Below are 21,619 nucleotides of genomic sequence, written 5' to 3' on the forward strand. Positions count from 1 at the left end.
TGTTGCAGCTCCTCATCACTGGATGCATGTCTCTGGATGCATGTGAAGAGCAGTTTCATTTATTTGGGATCATGAAGTTGTAAAACTACACATTATTTTATAAAGAATAGGTCTGATAAATGAAGATCATTTATGGGATTTATGTTGTTTTGTCAAACCCCAGAAATCACACCATGGCCACACTGAGGATTGGTCCAGTACAATACAGCTTGGTATACATTTTAACTACGATGCGATTACAGTGTTTTTGTTTAATCACTGTATTTGCATTAATCATTTTCAAATCACAGCACTTAATGACTCACTAAACCCAGTATTATAGGGCTTATGTTAAGTGGCCTGAACCAAACATATTTAGGATACGACTAAATGACAAAGCATCAAATCAAACCATGGACTGTTTTTCTATTTGAAAAATAAAAAAAAATGAATGACTAATCATTAGAATAGCAGCTGATTAAGCTTTAGTTGTCACAGTGTTATATCCTCATGTCGTCTTTTCGCTGTCACCCCCTTCAGCTTCTGAAAGACACTGAGTTAAGTGTTGTTTTTTTTACTATGGTTAAAAGTCAGAGGTAATAGTCACAGAGTCAAATGCAATTTTCCTGGTCTGTGGGGCTGCGGATCATGCATGAAAATGAAATAACTTCAACCGTTCAGCAATGATGCGGCTTCTGCATAAAACATCTCTCTGTTTGAACATGATACCCTCCCTCTTAATTTCCAACACAGTCTCCTCACACCCACGGTGTAGCCCTCCACTGTGAGCTTTCACACCTGCAATTTTCCTTTCACACCTATTTGGTGGATCCTGTTGGCTCAGGTGTCATGTACAGTATTGTATAATGCAATCTATCAATGCACTGGTGTACTTGGTGTACATGTAATCACTGTAGCATGACAGTGATACTGCAAGACTAATTGCATGTATTATTCACAGCGCCCACCATCTGCCAATCAAAGCTGGATGAAGCTATATTATAAATAATAACCTAATTTGATAATTCGCCCTCATCATCGGTGTCATCTGTTTGGATGACAGATAGATAATGTGGAGCGGAACAGATGGATTATGCGTTTCAGTAACAAGAAAATGCCTGAGAAATCCTCTGTCTTATCTGTGAGGAAGACAAACATTGTTAGGCTTCACTGTTCAAAACAACAAGAAATGAAGTGAGGCACACCATGAAGAGTTCCATCTGCTCGAGCTGCAGGAACATGCAAAAAGAAAAAAAAGAAAAAGAAGCTTCGCCACCCTGCGTCTGCTATTTCTGCATTTAAGGGTTTTTTGAGTGCATAACAGTTGGCCTGTGACCATGTGTGTGTGTAGTGAAGTGTTTGACAGGTAAGAGATTCTCTATGTGCACACCAAAGCGTGGATCAAAAGGACCAGCTCAGCTCAATAATTCACAAGGCCGTCATGCGGCAAAAACACACATGAAATTTTCACCTGCCACAGGTTTCTGCTTGAGCGTCTGGACATGTGCGTGGTTGCGTGTCTGAGCGTGTGCGTTGAATGAGATTTGTCTCTTGAACTGGAACTTCAAAGGCAGCCGTGTGAAGTTGGGGTAATAGCCCCGAGAGGAGACAAAGGAGCTTTTACATGTCATAAGGCCTGTGCTTCCACAACTACTTAAAATTCCACATCAAGGCCACCTGAGACCTGATGTCACATTCACCAGTGTCTCTTAATGAAGAGTCTTCATATCAATAAATTGAATAAATGAAGAAGAAACGCTGCTCGGAGTCCAGGGAATCCCATGAGTGACAACTGCTCAATTGAGCCATTTGAATTGAATGCTTATGATGAAAGCTGGGATTCTTTTTCTCTCTCTCTCCTTTCCCTCCCTCCCTTTCTCTCTATCTATTGCCATCTTTCATTCTACTGCTCACTAGTACCTCCTGCAGATAGAATGGCTACAAATCACACTAAAAATAGCAGAGAGAGGCAGATGCAAAGGACTTAACTGGCTGTCTCTCTCCGTCAGATCAGACCAGACATCAGATAAGTGACCTATTTGTAGCTCTTTGACTATGATTTCCTTGATTACTGACAACTGCTGGGATCCTGTGGGACAAGCTATCAGCATGAGAAGAAAAGACGGAGAAGGATGGAGGCAACGAGACACGGGGAGCGAAGACAATGGGGAGTTGGGGGAAAATTAGATGAAGAATTAGCGCTTTATTAAAACTCCTCAGGGTGACGCACAGTACAAAAACTGATAGAGGGAACGGAACGGAAAGGAATACATTTCCATTTATTGAGCGTAGCAGCCGGCTGCCTAATTAGCGCACTGTGAAGTTTCACTCTGTCCAAATCTCATTAAATTGATCCAACCCTCTGTGATCACCCTATTTGCATGGATAGCTTGATGCCGACATAAACAGGGACTAATCTGCCACTTATTTGATAGTACTCTTTTCATCCATTCACATGTTGGACTTCTTTTGCAGCAAAAATTAACAAAACAGCATTCTGAGAAGCAAGAGAACGATTGCGTGTGAAGCTGTGGTTCCCCGGCAGTATTCTGCTTCCAGCGAACAACAATCATTCAACCAGGAAGTCATTAAAGGACAGTGTGCTGCAGGCACCCATGGGATCATTAAGGGTTACTGTCTGCAATGGGCTAATGTCACACAATAATTGAGAATCTGTGTATTACGCTCTTTGATAGCCTCTTGTCTTGTCTCCATGGTGTTGTCCTTTAACACATCTCTCTCTCTCTTCATTTTATAACTTTTTATGGGCTCTGTCACCTTTCTTTGCCTTTAAGACAAACCAAACAACTCCCACTGGTTATAGCTACAGCAGGAAACCAGGGGTTCATTCAGTAACCTCGCTTATTTATTCAACGCAATCTATAAACACTCACCTACACTATCAGAGGACAACGCTGCTTGTTCTTACCGCTGATGATCACGTCTTTAAATTGGACTGGATATAGTAAGTTTAGATTCATGAGAGCAAAATAAACAACAGTCAGTCCAACTAGGTTATGTCCATTTAACCTGCTATGTAAAGGTCAAATCTATAAATATGGACTTAAGAGTCTGATCGAAAGGAAGCAATTGAAAAGGCTTCAGGGAAAATACTCAACAAATAAAAATACGACAGTTTGCATTAAGCTTATTGAATTATGAAAATCTCAAGTGAAATTATGTTGAACCAATTAATGAGATTATGAGAGGTAATCATTACCATATACTTTCTTTGCAGGACAAACTTAGTATTTTAAGATGATCGCACATTAAATAGATTTGTTTTGAGTATTTTTTTCTTTAATATTCAATTAAGTTAAATCCAATGTGCACGTAATTGGTCCATTAATTCAAAATCAAATTAAAAGCATAAGTTTCTGCATAGAAAAATGGAAAATGAGTTACAGAATAGCAAAAAACAGAGACGCAGAAAAATAAGGTTGCATCCATCTGGATTAATCACCGAATTAATGAAACACCAGGTAAACATTGCAAGCGTTAGTGCCATGTTGCATGACCAACAGGTGCATGCTGGGACTGGCTACGTGCTAAAATACTAAAGTTGGACCATTCACCTGTGGCTTCTACACTCACTTCTACCATCAGTGAGGTGTGCATCGACTTTCTGCTGTTTTTGACTATCACTGTTGAGATTGCAGAGCTCACTCAACTCAGTGTTTGAGACTGAGTGAGCTCAGTCCAGACAGGTGAGTGCAACCATTTGGATATCAATCAAAGTATACTAACAAGAACACTTCTCTATAATGCAATACAGCTCAACACTACCACAAACTACATCCTCCATAAAGACCAGACAGTTGAATCAGCAACTCTCTTAAACAACTTCAGTAGAGTCTGATCATTATAACCTTCACAAGGTGGAGGATTTATTGCAGGAGTGTTGTATTAGGACTGTGTTAGTTTTCCGTTGGTGTGCCGTATATAGACGTGAAGTATGAAGTGCTGCAAAGTGCCAGTCTGGAATTTATTGGTTGTTGTTGACGCTGTTCTCACCTGAGAACAAATATGTGCTTTGAAATCCATGTCTATGTACGCCCGGTAGCCTTCATATAGTTATCATGCAACATTAATATCACAACGCATGTTTTTTTTTACATCCCCCTTATACAAATGTAATGTAGTGATGCATATTTTAACTGACTCCTTTCGTACTTTGTGGGTCATTTTTTTGTAAAATTAATCTTATATATTGGTTATGCTTGAGTGAATACAAGTATGTTAGTTAAGTACTTTTACTTGAATGAACACCTTGAGTCAACATAGACCTGCAGTTCTTCCAATGACGGAACAGAATGAATTAGAGGCATTCATTGTGATTAGCATTGTTTTCATTATTTTGAGAAGAAACAAACATGGCTTCCTTCTATGTGTATTTTATTAGATGTAATAACTTGATACAACAAAATGTTTCTGTTTTTAACTAATATCTATTTATATATCAACAAGAAATATTATTGTCATACTGGTCTATTTCTAGTAAATTCATGCTCTTTATTATGTTTTTGAGTTTATAAACACATTTCTGTTTGTTTGACAATGTGTCAGAAGTCAAGTTCATACTTTATTTGTATCTGAAATTCTACTGTCTAATTCCCACCATTATTCATAAAGTTGATATTGTAATGTGTTAATATAATGTGTTAGGCAATTCACCGCATTACAAACATACTACACAGCTATCACAGATCTCCACACAAATCTGCAACTTTTTCTGTTCTGCTTTACAGTCATTTATATTGCCTTTAAATATTGTGATGCAAGTACATTTTCATACTTTGAGATGGGTCAAATTTAAAGAAATATATTAAAAAACCAAAAAAGACACAACATATTGGAACATTGATAATCCTCCCAATATGGAAAACACCCACAACACATAGTCTGGTGCAAGGGAATATAAGTGTGTATGTTTCAAGGATTGGTTAATGTGCAGTAGATAAATGCAGTAAAGGCAAACTGAGATGAATAAGGGGAGGAAGTGATGCCAACCACTCAGGGCACAGACTGGCTATGACTGAACCCTTCTGGCAGCCTCTCAGTCACGCTTAAGCTGTCATAGCTGTCAAACATAATTAAGACAGCCTCTGCCAAATATCTGGATGCCTTTAATAGAAACTACCTACTGACTGCGCCTCACACACACACACAGGCCTGTTTTTCTTTGAGACTGTCTCCTTCTCTGAGCTCATTGCTTATAGACAAAAATAATGATGGTGATTCTGTCCAGAATTTGAATAATGAGAGAAACAGCTCTGAGTCAGGATTAGTTTGAGGTTTCTGTTTAAGCACCTGATGGTCGTCTCTTCGTGTAGAACCACTTTGAGGAGTGAGCAATCAGACAATCTTTGACATTTTTTAAATAGGGTTTAAAAGATAACCAAATCTAAGTTGCTCCTCCTCTTCCTTTTAGATTTCCCTCAAGTGGAGTCAATTTCCAGTAATTTCAGCTGCAAGCTCATATGTCTTATTTTCACTCTGCAATAGAAATAAGACTACTATACTTTTTATGCTGCTGCCTGTCGACTTGGGGAATTGCTGGCAAGCTATTTAGTAGTTTTCAAACACGGCCTCAGCTTTTTGTAGGTTTTCATAGCGGATTCAAAGCAGGTCTGGCACCTTCGTTTTAGATTTAAAAAAGAAAATGACGACATCATGCTGGAATAGACTACGTTTAGTATCTTGGTTTGACTTCAGTGTTGCTGTGGGGGTTAAAATATTCTGATCTGACAATAAACCTCATGGGGATGCTGCAACGGCTGCTAACATCAGTCACTGTGGATGGGTGAGTTGCTATGTTAAACAGCATTATCAAAAGGATCTGTGCATCTGAAAGCGACACAAGCTTCCTTGGAAATTGCTGCGTTTGATACCATCTCATCTTTCCCTGCTGTTCAACACTATCTGTTTTCTCTTTGTTGAACATGAGGGAAATGGCAAAACTACATGCTTTTTAACTTCCTCTTAAATTTCAGTTTTGCATTTCTTTGATCCCTCCTGCTGTGCGCTTGTCACTCTTCAAAGCTGATGTGCCCTACTTTTGATAGTGGAGAGGAATTCAAATAGTCTGATAGGCCATCCACATAAACCTAAGACAAAATGACATAGGAGGAAATAGCGAGCAGAGGATGAAAGAAAAAGAGAGCATTTTTTCCAATTAGGGAAAATGTGGGACCTGAAGTTTTTTTTGTTGCTAGCTCTAGAATTACCTCTATGTGGTTTGATGGCCCCTCTAATCAGTCAAGGTACAGTTACATGCATGTTTATTCAGACTAATTTCAGATATTTAATAAAAGTTGTTTAGTGTCATAATAAGTGTATGAAATCTTCTCATGTTCTGTGAGGTCACAGTGACCTTGACCTTTAACCACCTTGAGCTGCTTAAAGACATGCACTGAACTCCAGATAATCCCCTGACATTCTCTGGAGGGCTGTACGTGAGAACGCAAATGTCCGAGTGAGAGGCTCCAGAGTTTCGTCAGCCAGCCCCTGGGTAAAAACTCAGGAGAATGTCTGAATGAGTTGAAGTGAGAGAGGAGATCCTCAGCAGGATTCACCACGAGTGAGTGGGCGTGAATGAAAGGAACAAAAGGAATACAAATATCTCAGGATGAAAAAGCTGTGCCATACACGGAAAACAACGAAGATGTCAAGAGTTTTCGGGGATATGGGTTAATGCTGGTGTTGATGTGTTATAAACAAAAACATTTGATCTCTGCAGCGGAATTAATACATACGTCCTGCCTCTGCTCGCTGCAGCAGCTCTCCCCTGAATCCTGCAGAGATTTCTGTGTTGTGAACGTGTCTGAGTGGAAAATCTCCAAGCTGTGTTGTTCATGTGTGAAAGGGTAAGTCCAGACCCAACTGTGCGGACATCCTCCAGAGTTCATGTCTGAAAAATGGCACACTTCTACTCAGTTCATCTTATATGCTAAATGGAGGTGTGTGTCAGTTATAATGCAATTCCTACCAGGCGTTCTTGATGTATCACGTTCACAGGAATGGGATGGGTGTACGAACAACGGCGCAGAGGCATAATAACAACCTTAGACGAGAGTGTAGCGATAGAGAGCAGTAAAACCTGTCAGTTTAGCAACATCATGTGAAGGGAATGGTGCGGATGGTTTTAAAAATAGTCACATAGGAGGTCTGTGAGAGAGAAGCTGCAGAGAGCTCAGGTTTAATATCTCTCAAGTGAGAGCCACTGACAGCCACTGTCGCACACAGTTATCCCTGATACTCATAAAGAACAGCTGCGTCTGTGGCAGGCAGGCTACTCCATTATGGATCGGGAACTAAATGGGGAATGAACCAAGCTCCATGCAGCTCTGAAATATATTTTTTCCCCTCTACCTTATATACTCTACTTTTCATTTGGTCCTCTCTGTCTGTGTTTGTGCTGCCATATCAGTTTGCCCATCTCTTCCTGTCTCTCACTCTCCTGCACTCCCTCTCTCCTGTCGTGTGAAGGAGACACTGAGCGGACCATCAATTTCACGTGCACGAGTCACCACCTGAGGAAGGTTTGTCTGCTTTGCTTCAGACACTGTTATTCAGCCGTCCTCCTCCACTTTCTAACACGGTCAATTGAATTAAATCCTTTCATTTCCTGAGGCCTCCTGAGGTAATGTTTCTGCAAAGTGGATTTGGATTCAAAGATAATAGAGTAAGATTTTTTTTTCCTTGACAATTTAGGGAAACAAAGCTGAAACATTTTTGGGGCTGATGTTTTTCTCCCTCTAGAGGAGCCGTTTTAATATGATGTATAAGAGAAAAAGACAATCCAGTTATAGGTGAGTGTGAAAAGCAGGGAAGACGCATGGAAGAAAACATCTGAGAAAGCAGAGGCATTGTCAAGTAGTATGTCTTTTAATGAAGCGCAGGAAGCATTCTGAATGCCGGCAGCATCCGATAAATAAGCTTCAAATGAAAGCTTTTGGCTCTTTTAAAAAGCAGATATAAAGTCTTGGAGGAGAGATTTTTTTTATCCTAAGCTCATAAGGCTCACAGATATCTGGAGGTTTCTCCTCAAATCTTTGACCAAAAACCTATCTGACATTTTTCTCTTACACTCAAATACCCTCCATCGCCATCCTGCACGTCATTCATCATTACCCCCGAGAGAGGAAGGGGTCCCGCAGCTTTAACATTTTGTATCTGCTCAAAAATAGATTATAAGCTTTCTCAAGCTGGCACGTGTACTCGCACGTCACTGCCTCCACCTCAGACCATTAACCAGACAGAAGAATGAAATGTAGGATTGGAAAAAAGGGGGCAATTAGCAGGAGAACAAATATTAATGGAAGTTAAGAAGTGACTCACAAACCCAATTACGGCATTAGCCAGGCAATTTAGATGAGCTCTGCGAGAGGCGAGTATCCTGTTGAAATGTACCAGTGCTCTCTCTGCATTAACAATGGCATTAATTCCCCTGATTCACAGTGCAAGAGAAGAATAGAGCGAATACAGTCATTCTGTCTCCCTTATAAAGAGAGGGGAGAGCCACATTACTTGATTCTGGGAATGGGATGGAGGAGGCAGAGACTGACGCTCTTGTTCTTGCTTGCCCCAAACAGGCCAGAGACCCCTGGGGAGATTCAGCTTCTTAAATAGCTCCATTCTCCTCCTCCACCCAACAAGGACAATAGGTAAACCATGCTACAGGTCTACTAATTATAGTGAAGACGTGGTTGGCTGCAGGAAAGCTGACTTAAGGGAAACAACAAGACACAAAGAATTAGAGAGATATGAATAGAGTTATAGATGGAGGGAGGGGGCAGCGCCCGGCTTTCTGCTGCTCATGCACATTTCCACTCAACCTTCTGCGATTGTCAAATTGCATCCCTCAACCTAAGCTTCTGCCACACGCTCCCATAGGAGGCATGCGACCCTGACAGCCTGGCCAATCAGCTGCACCCTGAGGCCAGTTGAAAGCCCTCCTGGCATGCCTAAGGCAAGTGAGGTCCAACCAATCAGTTCTTGAAAGAAAGACCACGTTTGGCTCAGGGAGCTGCTAAGGCTGCCAATGAGAGTCCAGAGGGGAGTTTGAGTGGCTCAGATGGAGGCTGCCAGAGGGGTCAGAGTGGACGAGGGCAGACTGAGTTATTTAGTAGGAGGTTGAGCTTTGTGTCACTCACAACAGCACTCAGGCTTTGTACTACTGGGCCGGCTCTAATGGGACTGTCACCTTCTAATTGTCCAACTGGGGATAGTAGAGACAAATGTGCACAGTTGCACAAAGACACACATAAAAACACAGATTTGCACAAACATACCCCCATAGACATAAACCTGCAAACAAAACAGTGTGCACAAATACTCCTTTAATGCTGCAGGATATTTGTGTTAGAAAATTCTCAAAAAGACAGGAACACATTGACTGTAAGGCTGAGGGCTCATTCATACAGTATATTACACTAGGTACTGCGCAATTTGTGTTAGTTCTAGCTAGTTCACACTATTGATGATTAAATCCTGATTTGCCATTCGCCAACAAGTTTTGCTAGTCGCTGACAAAGGCCCCTGATGAGTGTTTGGTCAGAAGTTGTCGTCCATGTGTGAACTCTTCAAGACGTAATTAAAGAAGTCATTATTGTTAAATTAATTTATACATTTGCTATTATCAAATAGACATAAACAAATAACATAATTATTTCAGATTTAAATGAGAGGTGACGACTTTCTCTAAAATTCACATTTATGTCCTAACCAACCAAATTAACATAATAAACCAAAGCCATACAAAAGAGCAGGTTTTGAAAGATATAGTGCGTAAGAAGAGGCCTTGATGATGATATTAATTATTCTACTGATGGTAGAATGTCTTAAACTTCATTTATTTCAACATATTTTACTCTACAAAAATAAAAAAGAAGTTTGTTGCACAAACCGTACTGTCTAGACTACTTCAAAAGTTTGACCTAGAGGACAGAGGCAGGAGAGGTATTTTGCCAGCTGGGTTAGACAGTGCATTCTCATCATGAAAAAGTAAAACATCCGGAACAAGATTAGAAAATAATTTTATTCCTGGAGACCTTGTTGTAATTGTTAATGATTCCGCACCAAGAAACTCCTGGATTCTAGGACGCTCTCCGAGTTTGGTGTCAGGATGAAAGGGAGCACAGCCTGCCCTAGAAACCTTTAAACCACAACGAGACGTCAACAAACTCTGTCTGCACCTTCGAGCTATAGACGAGACTGAATTTCTATCAGAGACACATAGATGCATAGATTTGAGGAATGGAGCTGAGTATTATAATGACTATATAGACAGAGCATTGATTAATTATGAACATGAACTGATACTTAATGGCTCTATTGATTTGAACTGTGAAGAGTTATTAGGGTAATTTTCAGGTAGTGGAATGGCTATGGCTGATTAAATGATAATCTTTACCTGCTGTCGATAACAAGTAGAAATTACATTGCTCAAGACATTTGATGTGGTTCAGTAGAGCAGCTATAAAAGCTTTGACCTCACCTTAACACCTATAATGTTTCTGTGTTGCTGTTTGATTAAGCTATCAATGAAATAGACAACGTATTGATTAGGAGGCAATGCTTTGTACAGCAACACTAGCAACAAAAGCACCACTTAAAAAAGCCACTTAAAGAGCTCTAAACCAAATAAACTCACATCTTCGCTGGTGGACAGTCAAACTGCTCGTGTTATCAGATTTTCACACTGCTACACACAACACACAAATCCCACGTAAATTCTGGCATGAAGGAGCAAATGTTTTTTAGAGTTTGTCCTTAATCCTGACACCCTTGGTCAGGATATAAACGGACAGCCTGTTATTCTGTTTAGACAGGGTTTACAGTCATAGCATGCTCTGTAAATGCAACATATTGTTTTAGTGTACTGTTTAAAGTTAGAGAGAGAGAGTTAAAATAAAGCCCCAGGCTACAACTACAGCTTAGAGTAGTAGTCGAGGAATAATTCAGGTGGTCCTGGAGATTATTTAAATTTGGGGAAGAAGTTGATTGTGTGAAAAAGTGATTTGAAAAGTAAATTTTGCTGTTGTTCTTTCTACATTATTATTTACTCTGTATTTAAGATAGAAGGAATGTGAAACATTGTCCATCTAGAAACTGAGGGACTGGGGACATAAATGATAACTAAATAAATCAGACTCAGAGAGTGAATACCTCTGCCAAACATAACACCCTACACCCACCATGTTTAAAAAAGTGAAATAAGATTCCTAGATCTGGCAATTTATCTGGATCCACTTCAAAATTGGACTGTCTTGAATCATGTCCCACTATATTTGAGGTAATCCTGTTGAGATACAGATACTTGAGATGCATGTTTGTAAGTACCCATACACATATGCATATTCACACACACACACACACACACACACACACACACACACACACACCACAAAGTATTTGAATGCACGGGGGGATGCAATAAAACTGCAGACAAAACAAGCGGATCCAAACAGCATATTACAAACTCATTATGTGCTGTAATGAAATACACTGTGCAATATGAGGTGGTAAATAAACCAGCATGTTTTCATTTTAGGTAGCAAAGCACTACAGTCATTACAATGTCATTGAGCTAACTTGCCCCCACACACATGTATATGGTGTATATTACATTATATATACTTTTGCTGTAAGTAAATCCAATTAGAGAAGCAAGAAAAAGCCACACACGTTCTTTCTGTCTCTAGAGTACGAGTAAAGTTTTCATCCGCACAAGTTCACCTGAGTGGTGGGAGAGCTGAACCATTTGTTTTTGTTTGTGTGCCTGTTGTGTTTGTTTCTGATAAAACCATCGAAATGAGGGGCCTGTAGATCCTCCGACTGTGACTCATTCAACGCCACGCTGTATCGCATTATATTGGCCATGAGTAATGGCCTATTCGAAATAATGAGGTGAACCAAATCACACTGAGATGCACTCTAATAAGCCAGATCACCTACTCACCTTGAGCCCTTCATTTTTCTTCAAGAATGTGAATGTGTGATAAAACCATCATTACAGATACAGATATCATTACCATTTCATTTCGCTCCGTGGAAAGGGCATAGAGTCACGCCAAGAGGAAAGTTAACGCAGATATGTTTCTTTAGTCTGTCCCTCGGCTGCATATTAAAATAACCATGTGCAATGCACTCAGTTATGTCCAGCTCGTATTGTTCCATTCCTTGTCCTAACTGTGGGTCAAAGAGGGAGCCAGTGTTTTGAGGCCTGGTTAAATGAAAGGAGAACCTTTTCTCTCCCATATTCGGACTGCTTTCCATCAGTTTTGCCTCATTGGTCTGAGTGTAGGTGCTGCAGGAGACGGTTGAGATGAGAGTGCCACAAATGGCCTGAAACTAATGTTGGCCTCCCTCACCCTGTAGATTTACAGCGCTCTCAAAAGACTGTATTTTTTTTTTCTTTTCGTTTTTTTCCAATTTCAGTCTGTCCCCGTCTCTCCCTTTTCCATCTCCCACCCTCCCTGCTTTTCAGTTTCTCAAAAGGCCACTCTTGCCATCTACCTCAGTGTCCATTGTCCAGCGTCCATACTTTTTTTAAACTCTCTATTTCCACTGCACTTACATCTGTCATGTCAAATCATATCAAAATAATATTCCATTTGAGCATAATGGTAAATCAATGCCATCATGCTGCATTACTTTTGGTTCTCCAAGAGTGAATTGCACATGTCAAGGTAAAAATGGCCAGCAGAGGAACGGAGATCTTGCACGCTATGGGTTCCTGTGTGTGTGCGTGTGTGAGCTTTTCTGTCTGTCTCAAAGTGAAAGTAGCTTTCAGAGGTGTATAAGAATATTACTATCTGAGCCACAGGTCTGTGATGACGGTGGTGGTGTGAATGTCAAATAGCGTCATGAATACAATATAGTCACAATAAATGGCCAAATTGATTAATACATTCATTAATTATTCCAAATACCATATACATTTTAACAAATGTTTTCCATATTTCTAAAGATGGACAATGTGTCTCCACTTCTTCCCACTTTCCATAAATGAAGCCAAAATATCCTGGATATGAATGCCGCCATTTTGCATATTTGTAGTCAGACTGTGCAGTAGCGATCAGGGGATGGAGCCACGGTATTGAGGTCTCCCTGATACACATGCACGACCAATCATAAGTCAGTCTCAGTTGTCAATCCCGATGTTTAACCCAGTGTGTATAGCGTTAAATAACTCATAAAAACGAACCTCACTAGAAAGACTGACACTTAATCACGATAAGAACTACCTAATATGGAAAATGTATGTATTTGACATTTAACTTGACTTTTTTGTTTGACCCCTGTCCCATCCACTAACATAGTGGAGGTGGGGTTTATGACTTACACTGCATTGAACCACCAGGGTGAACAAGGTTTTGGCTTCACTTTTGGGGAGCAGTCATGTCGCCCATCTTTATATACAGTCTACGGTTATTACATACAGATAAATCAGCAGCTTTTATCCTGTATGTGTGACAGGCTCTGTCAGTATAACTGGGATTAATCACACGTCCCACAGCAGCAGGCTCACTGTGCATTAGCCTCTGAATGAGTCCAGCAGAGAACAAGCAGCGGTCCATCACACACCTCATGGGCAAGCCATTTGCATCATTTCATGGTTTCAAAGTGGTAATTACACTCTCAGGGTTAATTGGTCTTTTTAAACCTGCTGAACCCGCCCATGTGGAGGCTTGAGTGTAGAAACAAAAGCAAAGACTCAAAGAGTTTCCAGTTCAGCACGGGAGAGCTGCTGTGTCCTGAAATCAAGTGTGTCAGCTTTAAAGGTTGTTCTTGGCCTCTTCTGAGACCTGAAAGATAAAGCACGAAATCCCCACTGCTCCTCTGCACGGCTGCCTGTCAGAATGGAGAGTTGTGTAGCTGAGAGAGCTGAGGACAGATGAACTCGCAGAGTCACATCCCCCATGGTGCACTGCTTTCAGATATAGCTGAGGGCTGTGAAACACCTATACTGTGCTCCAATACTATTTAGTATACAGTATAAAAGCTGGGAGATGTGTGTGTGTGTGTGTGTGTGTGTGTGTGGGTGTGTGTGTCCCCACCACCACCACCACAACCACACACACACACACACACCTGACCACACACTCAAAGGAGGCCCTTGAGGTTGAATCTGACCATCTAACACCTGACTGGTGAAAAAGGGGACAGAAAGGATCCATTCCTCCGGCAGCGTAACACAATTTGGTGGCTCCCCTGACACTCCACAGTCCCGCTGTGTGTTTGTGGGGGTGAGTGTTTCCATGCTTTGGTGGAAAATCTGTCCTCTCACCAACACATTGGTAAAAGGCGATTTCCGTAATCCGAGAGTATAAGCCTTGCTGTACAAATGGGCGTAAGGGACTTTGTGTGAGTATGTGTGTGTGTGTGTGTGTGTGTGTGTGTGTGTGTGAAATGCCAGCAGAAAGCTGCACGTCTGTCTGAGAGACTGATAACAGGCAGCGAATGAGGGAGTTGAGAGAAGCAGCACAGAGCTGGGAGCATGATGCCTTCATGTCAAACTTGTTTCTGGTTGTCTGTATTTTTGATAGTTACTGGTTGTAATTAGAAAGTGGCTACATACATGTTGACTGTGAGAACTGTAGAAATGAAAGGCAATGAAAAACTGAATTATTAAGCATTGTAGTGCCACGCGTATAAACAACACACATGCAGAAAAAACATGTTTACACAGAAAAAATAATCCTATTAATAATTAAGACATATGGTCAGAATGTATGCACCTAATGCCATCTTCAGAGCAGTTGTACACACCTTTTTCTATGATGGATGGTGGATTAACACGTCTTGGGTGATCCAAGTGACCATTTTTGATTGGATTTCTCCTCTCCGCTCTATATGCAAATAAACACTAAAGGGCTGAATCCTACTCAGAATTTTGTCACTGTCAAGTTGTTGTTTTTTTTCCAATTCAGCGCCACATTAAAGTCCTGTATCGGCCTGTGTCACATGTTTCACTTGCACTGTCAGCAGCTGCAGGAGTGATGCTATACAGGATTTTATAACTGAACTATATAAGCAGGAGACACACTAACTTTCTCTGACTCTGTGGAAATGTGATGTCTTCACATAGATGTGATGAAGAAAGGCGTTAATACCAGAGAAATGTATGTCCTGTATGCAGTGTCTGTCCTGCCGGGCTGTGACCCGGGAATCACACACAGCATGCCGCAGTAGAGGAGGTTATACGAGCTGATCAGACAGACCACTCATGATAGAATCCCTCGCTCTATATTCAAATGAACACGTACATCACCCTGTTTGCAAAGATGAAATGTGTTTAGAAAATCAAAAAAAAGCAACATGTGCTCTGTTTTAACCGACCGCGACACTTCTGAGCCAACACACTGGGAGAAACACACACAAACATATTTACAAAAAGGCTCAAATACTTAAGAATTAGCCGTAGACAGCGTTTTAAAGGTTAATAACATTTCTCTTTACTCAACAACTCTCAAAAGTGCACGATTTTAAAGGGAGTCCGGTGATAAAGCGGAACACAAACATCTGATACTTATAGGAGCATAAACACAGCATTTGCATCACAGAGAAGCAAATGGTGATCAGACAACTACAACTGCCAGACCGGCAAAGACCGCGATGCAGCCATTATCATGTTGAATCGATGCTGCACAGGCACAACTCTCAACAGAGATGAGAGCAAGATACCTCACTCATTAGCTATTTCCACCATCAGCTCCGGGAAAAAAAACGAAAAAGTAGTCATCAAATAACTATCTAAGTTAGAATACAAACTGAAAAAAAATGAGGAGTGAGCCATCTGAATTCCTTCTCATCTCGGTTAAGAGTTGGACTTCATGAGTGACAGCTGTTTGTTTTGCCTCATCTAATCGGCTTCTCTGATCGGCAATCAAACTCATTAGAGGGAATATCGGCTGATACCGATGGGTGGTCCAATTTAATTAGCATCCATCATTACTGAAATAAAAACTCACATTAAACTAAAAGGGTACTTGGAGAGTGCATACCTTCACCAAGACTGATTGACCACTGAATCACCATTTTGCATATACAGTACGTGCACTGAGATATGATAAATCTGAATCATTATCCTGATCAGAAATACATTTCACAAATATTAGCACGGTACACATGCTATTGGATTTTTCTCATACAATTTTTGCATTATTACTGTTGAGACTCACAAAGATCTCATAATGCAGAAGATATTGAAAAAAAATCCAAGATCTGCCAATTTGAATAAATATGCTGAATGAGTCAATGCTTTCCTCCTTGGTCCCAACCTTCCACAAAGTTTCAATAAAATCTCTTAATTATCCTGCCAGACAAAGAGCAAACATAAAATCCTTGGCAGAACTAACTAATTCTTTCTTTGTTGCAGAATACTGAATCAAATGACCTGCTTTCAATCCCTTTTAAGCTGGTTTAGATTCAGTACTGATGTCATGAACATTGACCAGCGCCAAAGAGCTGTAAACTACAAAGACATACAAAGTCCACCAGGTATATAAACCAGTAAAGAAACAGCACTGAGAGAGAAAACTCCAAAGTATTCCCTCTTCTGAAACCAAGCATGAAATGTGTATTCTGTGTTTTCCGAGTAAGAACTATTCTACATCTGTCTGCGGTTCCCTGAAGTCAGCAGACAAATCGGAGGGCATCATGACTTAAATTGGAGACAAGAGAGCTTATCATCTGCTGAGTGTGCTTGATATCAAATACCAGAATATTGAGTCTCTTGGCCTCAATATTCTGGTAAGCACCTCAAAGTAAGCAGTATTGCAGTATATTCCCCCCTCCTCGGTCTCACCTGGTCTGACTTAGTACTCGAAAAGAACCTAATGGTGGTCTATCTAATTTTCTCTGCAAAGACAAGTTATGTGAAAGTTTTGCTTTGCATCAAAGACAAAACATAAGCAGTCACTTACTCTGACAAGCATGTGAGGGAAGGGGCCTCTGGAGTTCTCAGGCACATTGATGGGCGGGATGACCCAGTCTCTCTTCTGTCGCCTCAGCCCGTTGGCAGAGGAGCCTCTCTGATGTCTTCGAGGAAACTTGATAACTCTGGGTTGGGATTCCCACATTCTTGACAACATTTCTTCGATGCCAACCTGAAAAGAAAAAGGCATACACATATATATCAAATCATCCTACATCTCACATTGAATTACTTGTACATCTTATCATTTGAAGAATGCTATTTGGCCATGACAGGCTGGAAGATGAATCTATAAAGTGCTGTAAAATGACGGGTTTTCTCCACTCAAAATGAAACTATAATACTGGGTGTCATGCGGACAATAAAACCCATTTTGGGAGAGTGACAGAGAAGCAAACACAAGGAAGCGCAGATAAACATTTTTGTGAAAGCTGCTGCATCACATTTCATGAGGCCCTTGGCAAGACATGTGAGCCTGCCCTTGGCTTCTGTCTAAGAAAGCGAGACTTCCCCTAGGCTACATGGCTGGGTTTTGTCCACGGAGGTGTTTTGTTGTGTCTGCATCTCTGAACAGATTTTTTAGGCAGGTAACTTATTCTCTGTCCTGTCTGTCCGCACTGAAAACAAAACAGAAGGTGACATTGATAGATCATCAGATAAACCTGGTATTGATGAAAGCAGTGGGAGACAAAGTTGAACCGTAACCTTGACTAGTGACAATAAAGGTGACGGACCCCCAGATTCTCACTCTCACCACATTTGAACATTTGAGCTAACTCTGTCATGCTCTTTTTTGTGTGTGTATCCCATAGACTCTATATCAAGATGGACGACGCGTCTCTCTCTCGCTATCCATAATGCTGCCATCTTGAGCATTTGGAGACTCCACGGTGGGGATGGAACTGCAGTAGGTCACGCCAATACACAAGCTCGACCAATCACGATTTGTCTCAGCTGTCAATCATTAAATTTCACCTAATTTTATAGCATCAAATAACTTTTAGGACAAACAATAGTGTGATGAGAAATTAATTATCAATTACAGAGACCATTTGAGGTGTATTTAAACTTTTTAGTGTGTCCCATGTCCCATCAGCTAACATGGAGGAGGTGGGATTTATGACCTTTACTGCAGTCAGCCACCAGGGGGCAATCAAGATGCTCTGGCTTCACTTTTTGAGAGCAGTCATCTATCTTTATATGGAGTCTATGGTCTGTGCTTGTACATGTATATGTACTGTGATTAGTTTTTTTAGGTTGAGTATTAATACTAATTGTTAGTGGGTCCCAAAAAATCTGTAATCTGAATAACCTTGCACCCTCATTAACATAGTGGCCAAATTAACGATGACTCTGGAACCCATTACATCAACAAAAAGGGTTAGCTTACAAAATTAGCATTATGGTGGTTTATGTGAACAGCTTGGATTTAAAATTTCTGGCCTGAATTCTTGTTCCAATCAGCCCCTGGTTAAATTAACTGAAGTGTGGTCTTTCTGGACTATTCTTCAGTCCAGAATGTGTCCCTTATTAGTTTGCATGTGTGTAGCTTGTTAGTTTTGATGCTAAAGTACCTTTGAACATCATAAGGATCCATTGAATTATGGGTAACTGTTCTGAAGGAAGGAATGAGCTGCAGCCTCAAAGAAAAGTTTGTGTTCTTACTCATGTTGACAGTTGAAATTAGGGTGAGAAGGTTGTGTAAAAGACAAGTGCTTTTGCTCCAATCCTCTATGGTGTCCTCCTGCGTAAGATTGTTCTATTGCTGTAATCCACCTAATCCTATTGTGGTCTCTGCACCCAGCATACACACACAAACACATTCACTGGCAGTGTGTTGCTGTCACCTGCAGCTCAAAGGAAATCCTCCTGCTTATCCCACCTGGACGACGTCATACAGGCAAAGTCACACAGGCGTGCACATGAGCGACCAAGGACATGTCGCCATGCCAAACACAGGCCGGCGCTTCATCCTATCAACATACACCTGCTTTGCCTGTGAGAGAGGCAAACGGTAAGCCACACCTGAGCAAACACAGTGTATAGTTTTCATCTTTTGTTCTAAGTCTTTGCTCATTCACAGTTCAGAGGATTGGACCATGAGCCAGGGGAGGGTCTCTGGACAGGCAGGGCTGTTGGTTTATCTGGGCAGGAGCACGACGGAGAGGGAGTGGGGTGATCGGAGTGGATGGTCAGAGGACAGAGAGAGGAACGAGGGGACCAGATGTGTTTCCCAGATAAGATAATGTTTGTTCCAGCTCTGCTCATCCAAAACACTCACAGGTACCAACTGGCACGAGGGAGACAGGGAGCGTGCCAGTCTCCTCCACAGGCAGCAGGTGGAATTAGTCTCTGTCTGCGAATTTGTGTGTGTATGTGTGTTTGTTTATGTTTCAGTGTGTGTGTGTGTGTGTGTGTGTGTGTGTGTGTGTGTGTGTGTCGGCAGATGTTTTTTTAAACAAGGGAAAACAAACAAGTAGTAAAAACCAACAAACATGCAACAGAAGATAAACGCCACACTCTGGCAGAGGATGAATCATCAGGACTATCTGTTTGACAGTTACAAATACAGAAAACATGTATGACTCCATGAGCACGGTCTTCCTCATCTATGCTCAGTCCAGTGTGCTCCTATCATGATAAAGTCCTTATCTGCCTTCCTGGTTATCGGCAGAACAACACAATGACCGAATAGTGGCTCTATACGCCAATCAGCCCACTGAAGAAGGCGGTCCATCAGGTCTGACAATAACAAGGTTGAAGCGTCTGATGGGTCCGGCCCCGACATGCCTTTGGAAATGTTGCCAAAACAGAAACCAAGCCGAGAAACAGAGAGAGACATGGAGACAGACAATGAATGGGAGACGTCTTTTATTGTAAGTCTGCATGTGGATGATATCGACATAGAGGCTGAATGTGGACTGTCACTTTCAAACAGCGAGGCAGATGACAGGCTGCTGGCATTGTGACAACACCAGAATTACAAAGGAAAGGAGGAGAAACTGGAACATGCTTTCTGTGGGCAACCAGGAGGCGAGGTGCACGCTTGTGTGCACATATGGGAAATACTGGCATTGATGCAAGCATGTGTACACGCGTGCAAATGTGTAAAAATAATGCATGAACATATGTACTGATGTATTTGAGTGTGCATGTGCGAGTCCCAGTGTGTGTGTATGTGCATGAGCACATGACAGGAAATTGGTTAGTGTGGCCCTGACGCGCCTGAGGCTCCTGAAACCCAGAGGCAGCCAGGGCCAGCTGGCAGCGCTCCGCTCCCAGGCAAACCGCGCATTGCTGGGGCAGTCTTCAGACCTGGGACGCCGCGAGCCCTGGAGCTGACATCTGGAGGTTATCGGTCTGACAAACAGGCAGAACAATACAATAAGAGCGTGTGCTCATTGCCCAGTCTGTGTTCAGCAGGGCTCTGAGAACATTCGACTTTTGTAAGTCTTTAGCGCTGCAGGATGTCTGTAATAAAAAAGACACCAGTCTTGTCTTCAGTAAGAAGAATGTTCTCCCATGAGATCTTCTCTCAACACTAGAGTGAAGAAATATAACATTTAAGTCTAACATTTAACGTCTGGTTGCTGCAGTTTTCTGTTGTAGATTTTTAGCATAATATGGCTATAAACACAAAGATAAGCACAGAACGCAACCATCCAACACTGCTTCAGACCCATGGGTACCAGTTCCCACCTTGCTACTGGCCTTTGCTGTGATCTACCTTGAACAGGTGAGGGGATCTGGTGAGAACCAGGTAAATTAAAAAAATCAAATAAACACTGAAAACTCCTCTGTCAAGCAGTCGACTCCAAATCCACCGATGCATAACTGATGGCCCCTACACTGGTGGAAAAGGCAAACCGATGTACCATGAAATCAGCACGAGTTGGAGAGCACTCAACGAGAGGCCCTACCTGTGTGAGACGCGATAGCCTGAGTACATAAACACAGCGGAAAAGGGCTCTCAGGCCAACACTTCAATTGCTGCGGTATTGTACACTGGAAAATTAAATAGTAAAATGAGCCGGTCATCCATGGAGCACATTACAAGTATGCTAATTTCTGCTACCAAAGCAGAACTGTGAGAAAGTAAGCCAGTTATTAAAAGCTAATCAATGCACTCTCACTGCTGCCATACAACAAAGCAGTAGAAAGAGTAGAAAGCCACATTATATTCTGTGTTGCAGCCAGTTTATCCGAGCACATTTGAGCCGAACAAAATGAGTTGGTATTTGAGCGGACTGTCTTTTAATCGCCAATGGGAAGAAGGGGAAATCCTGTTCTGTTTATATTCTCTGCTGCTGTTGCCATGCTGATTATGCGGAGATAAGTTTCGGTTAGGTGATGCGATTATGATAACCTCTTCTCTCAAATAACATCTGCCTTTCAGAACAAAGAGATAAGCTCAGATAACAATGACCCATCTCTGTGTACATGTAAGTAAAATGGGTCAGACTGTTTAAAAACACTGCACTGATGTTTTAATTTTAATTCCTAGAATTCCTGCAGTCATTGTATTGAACTGCACATTACCAGGTTATTATGTTAAACTATAAATCAAAAAACAACTAGAACTACTGCCTTTTAACTGTAATCCTCTGCCAACCAGTCCGTCCAGGCTCATAAAATAAATGTACTGTATGTAGTGCAGAAATTTAATAAAACTTTATCTTTGACTTTAAATATTAAGTC

General features: G+C 41.3%; 1 protein-coding gene across 3 annotated transcripts in view; it reads right to left on the reverse strand.

Moving 5' to 3' along the window:
• The window catches only part of cdh4 (cadherin 4, type 1, R-cadherin (retinal)), a 194,093-nt gene that overhangs the window by 48,057 nt on the left and 124,417 nt on the right, over positions 1-21,619 (reverse strand). For all 3 annotated transcript variants that reach the window (XR_011238831.1, XM_020086318.2, XM_020086319.2), the window contains exon 5: positions 16,911-17,093. Coding sequence is in view for 2 of the 3 variants with exons in the window: in XM_020086318.2 (XP_019941877.1) it covers positions 16,911-17,093 (183 nt within the window). In the remaining variant the exon portion in view is untranslated. The remainder of the gene's footprint in view (positions 1-16,910; positions 17,094-21,619) is intronic.

Source organism: Paralichthys olivaceus, chromosome 2, assembly GCF_024713975.1.
Source record: "Paralichthys olivaceus isolate ysfri-2021 chromosome 2, ASM2471397v2, whole genome shotgun sequence".
NCBI lineage: Eukaryota > Metazoa > Chordata > Actinopteri > Pleuronectiformes > Paralichthyidae > Paralichthys > Paralichthys olivaceus.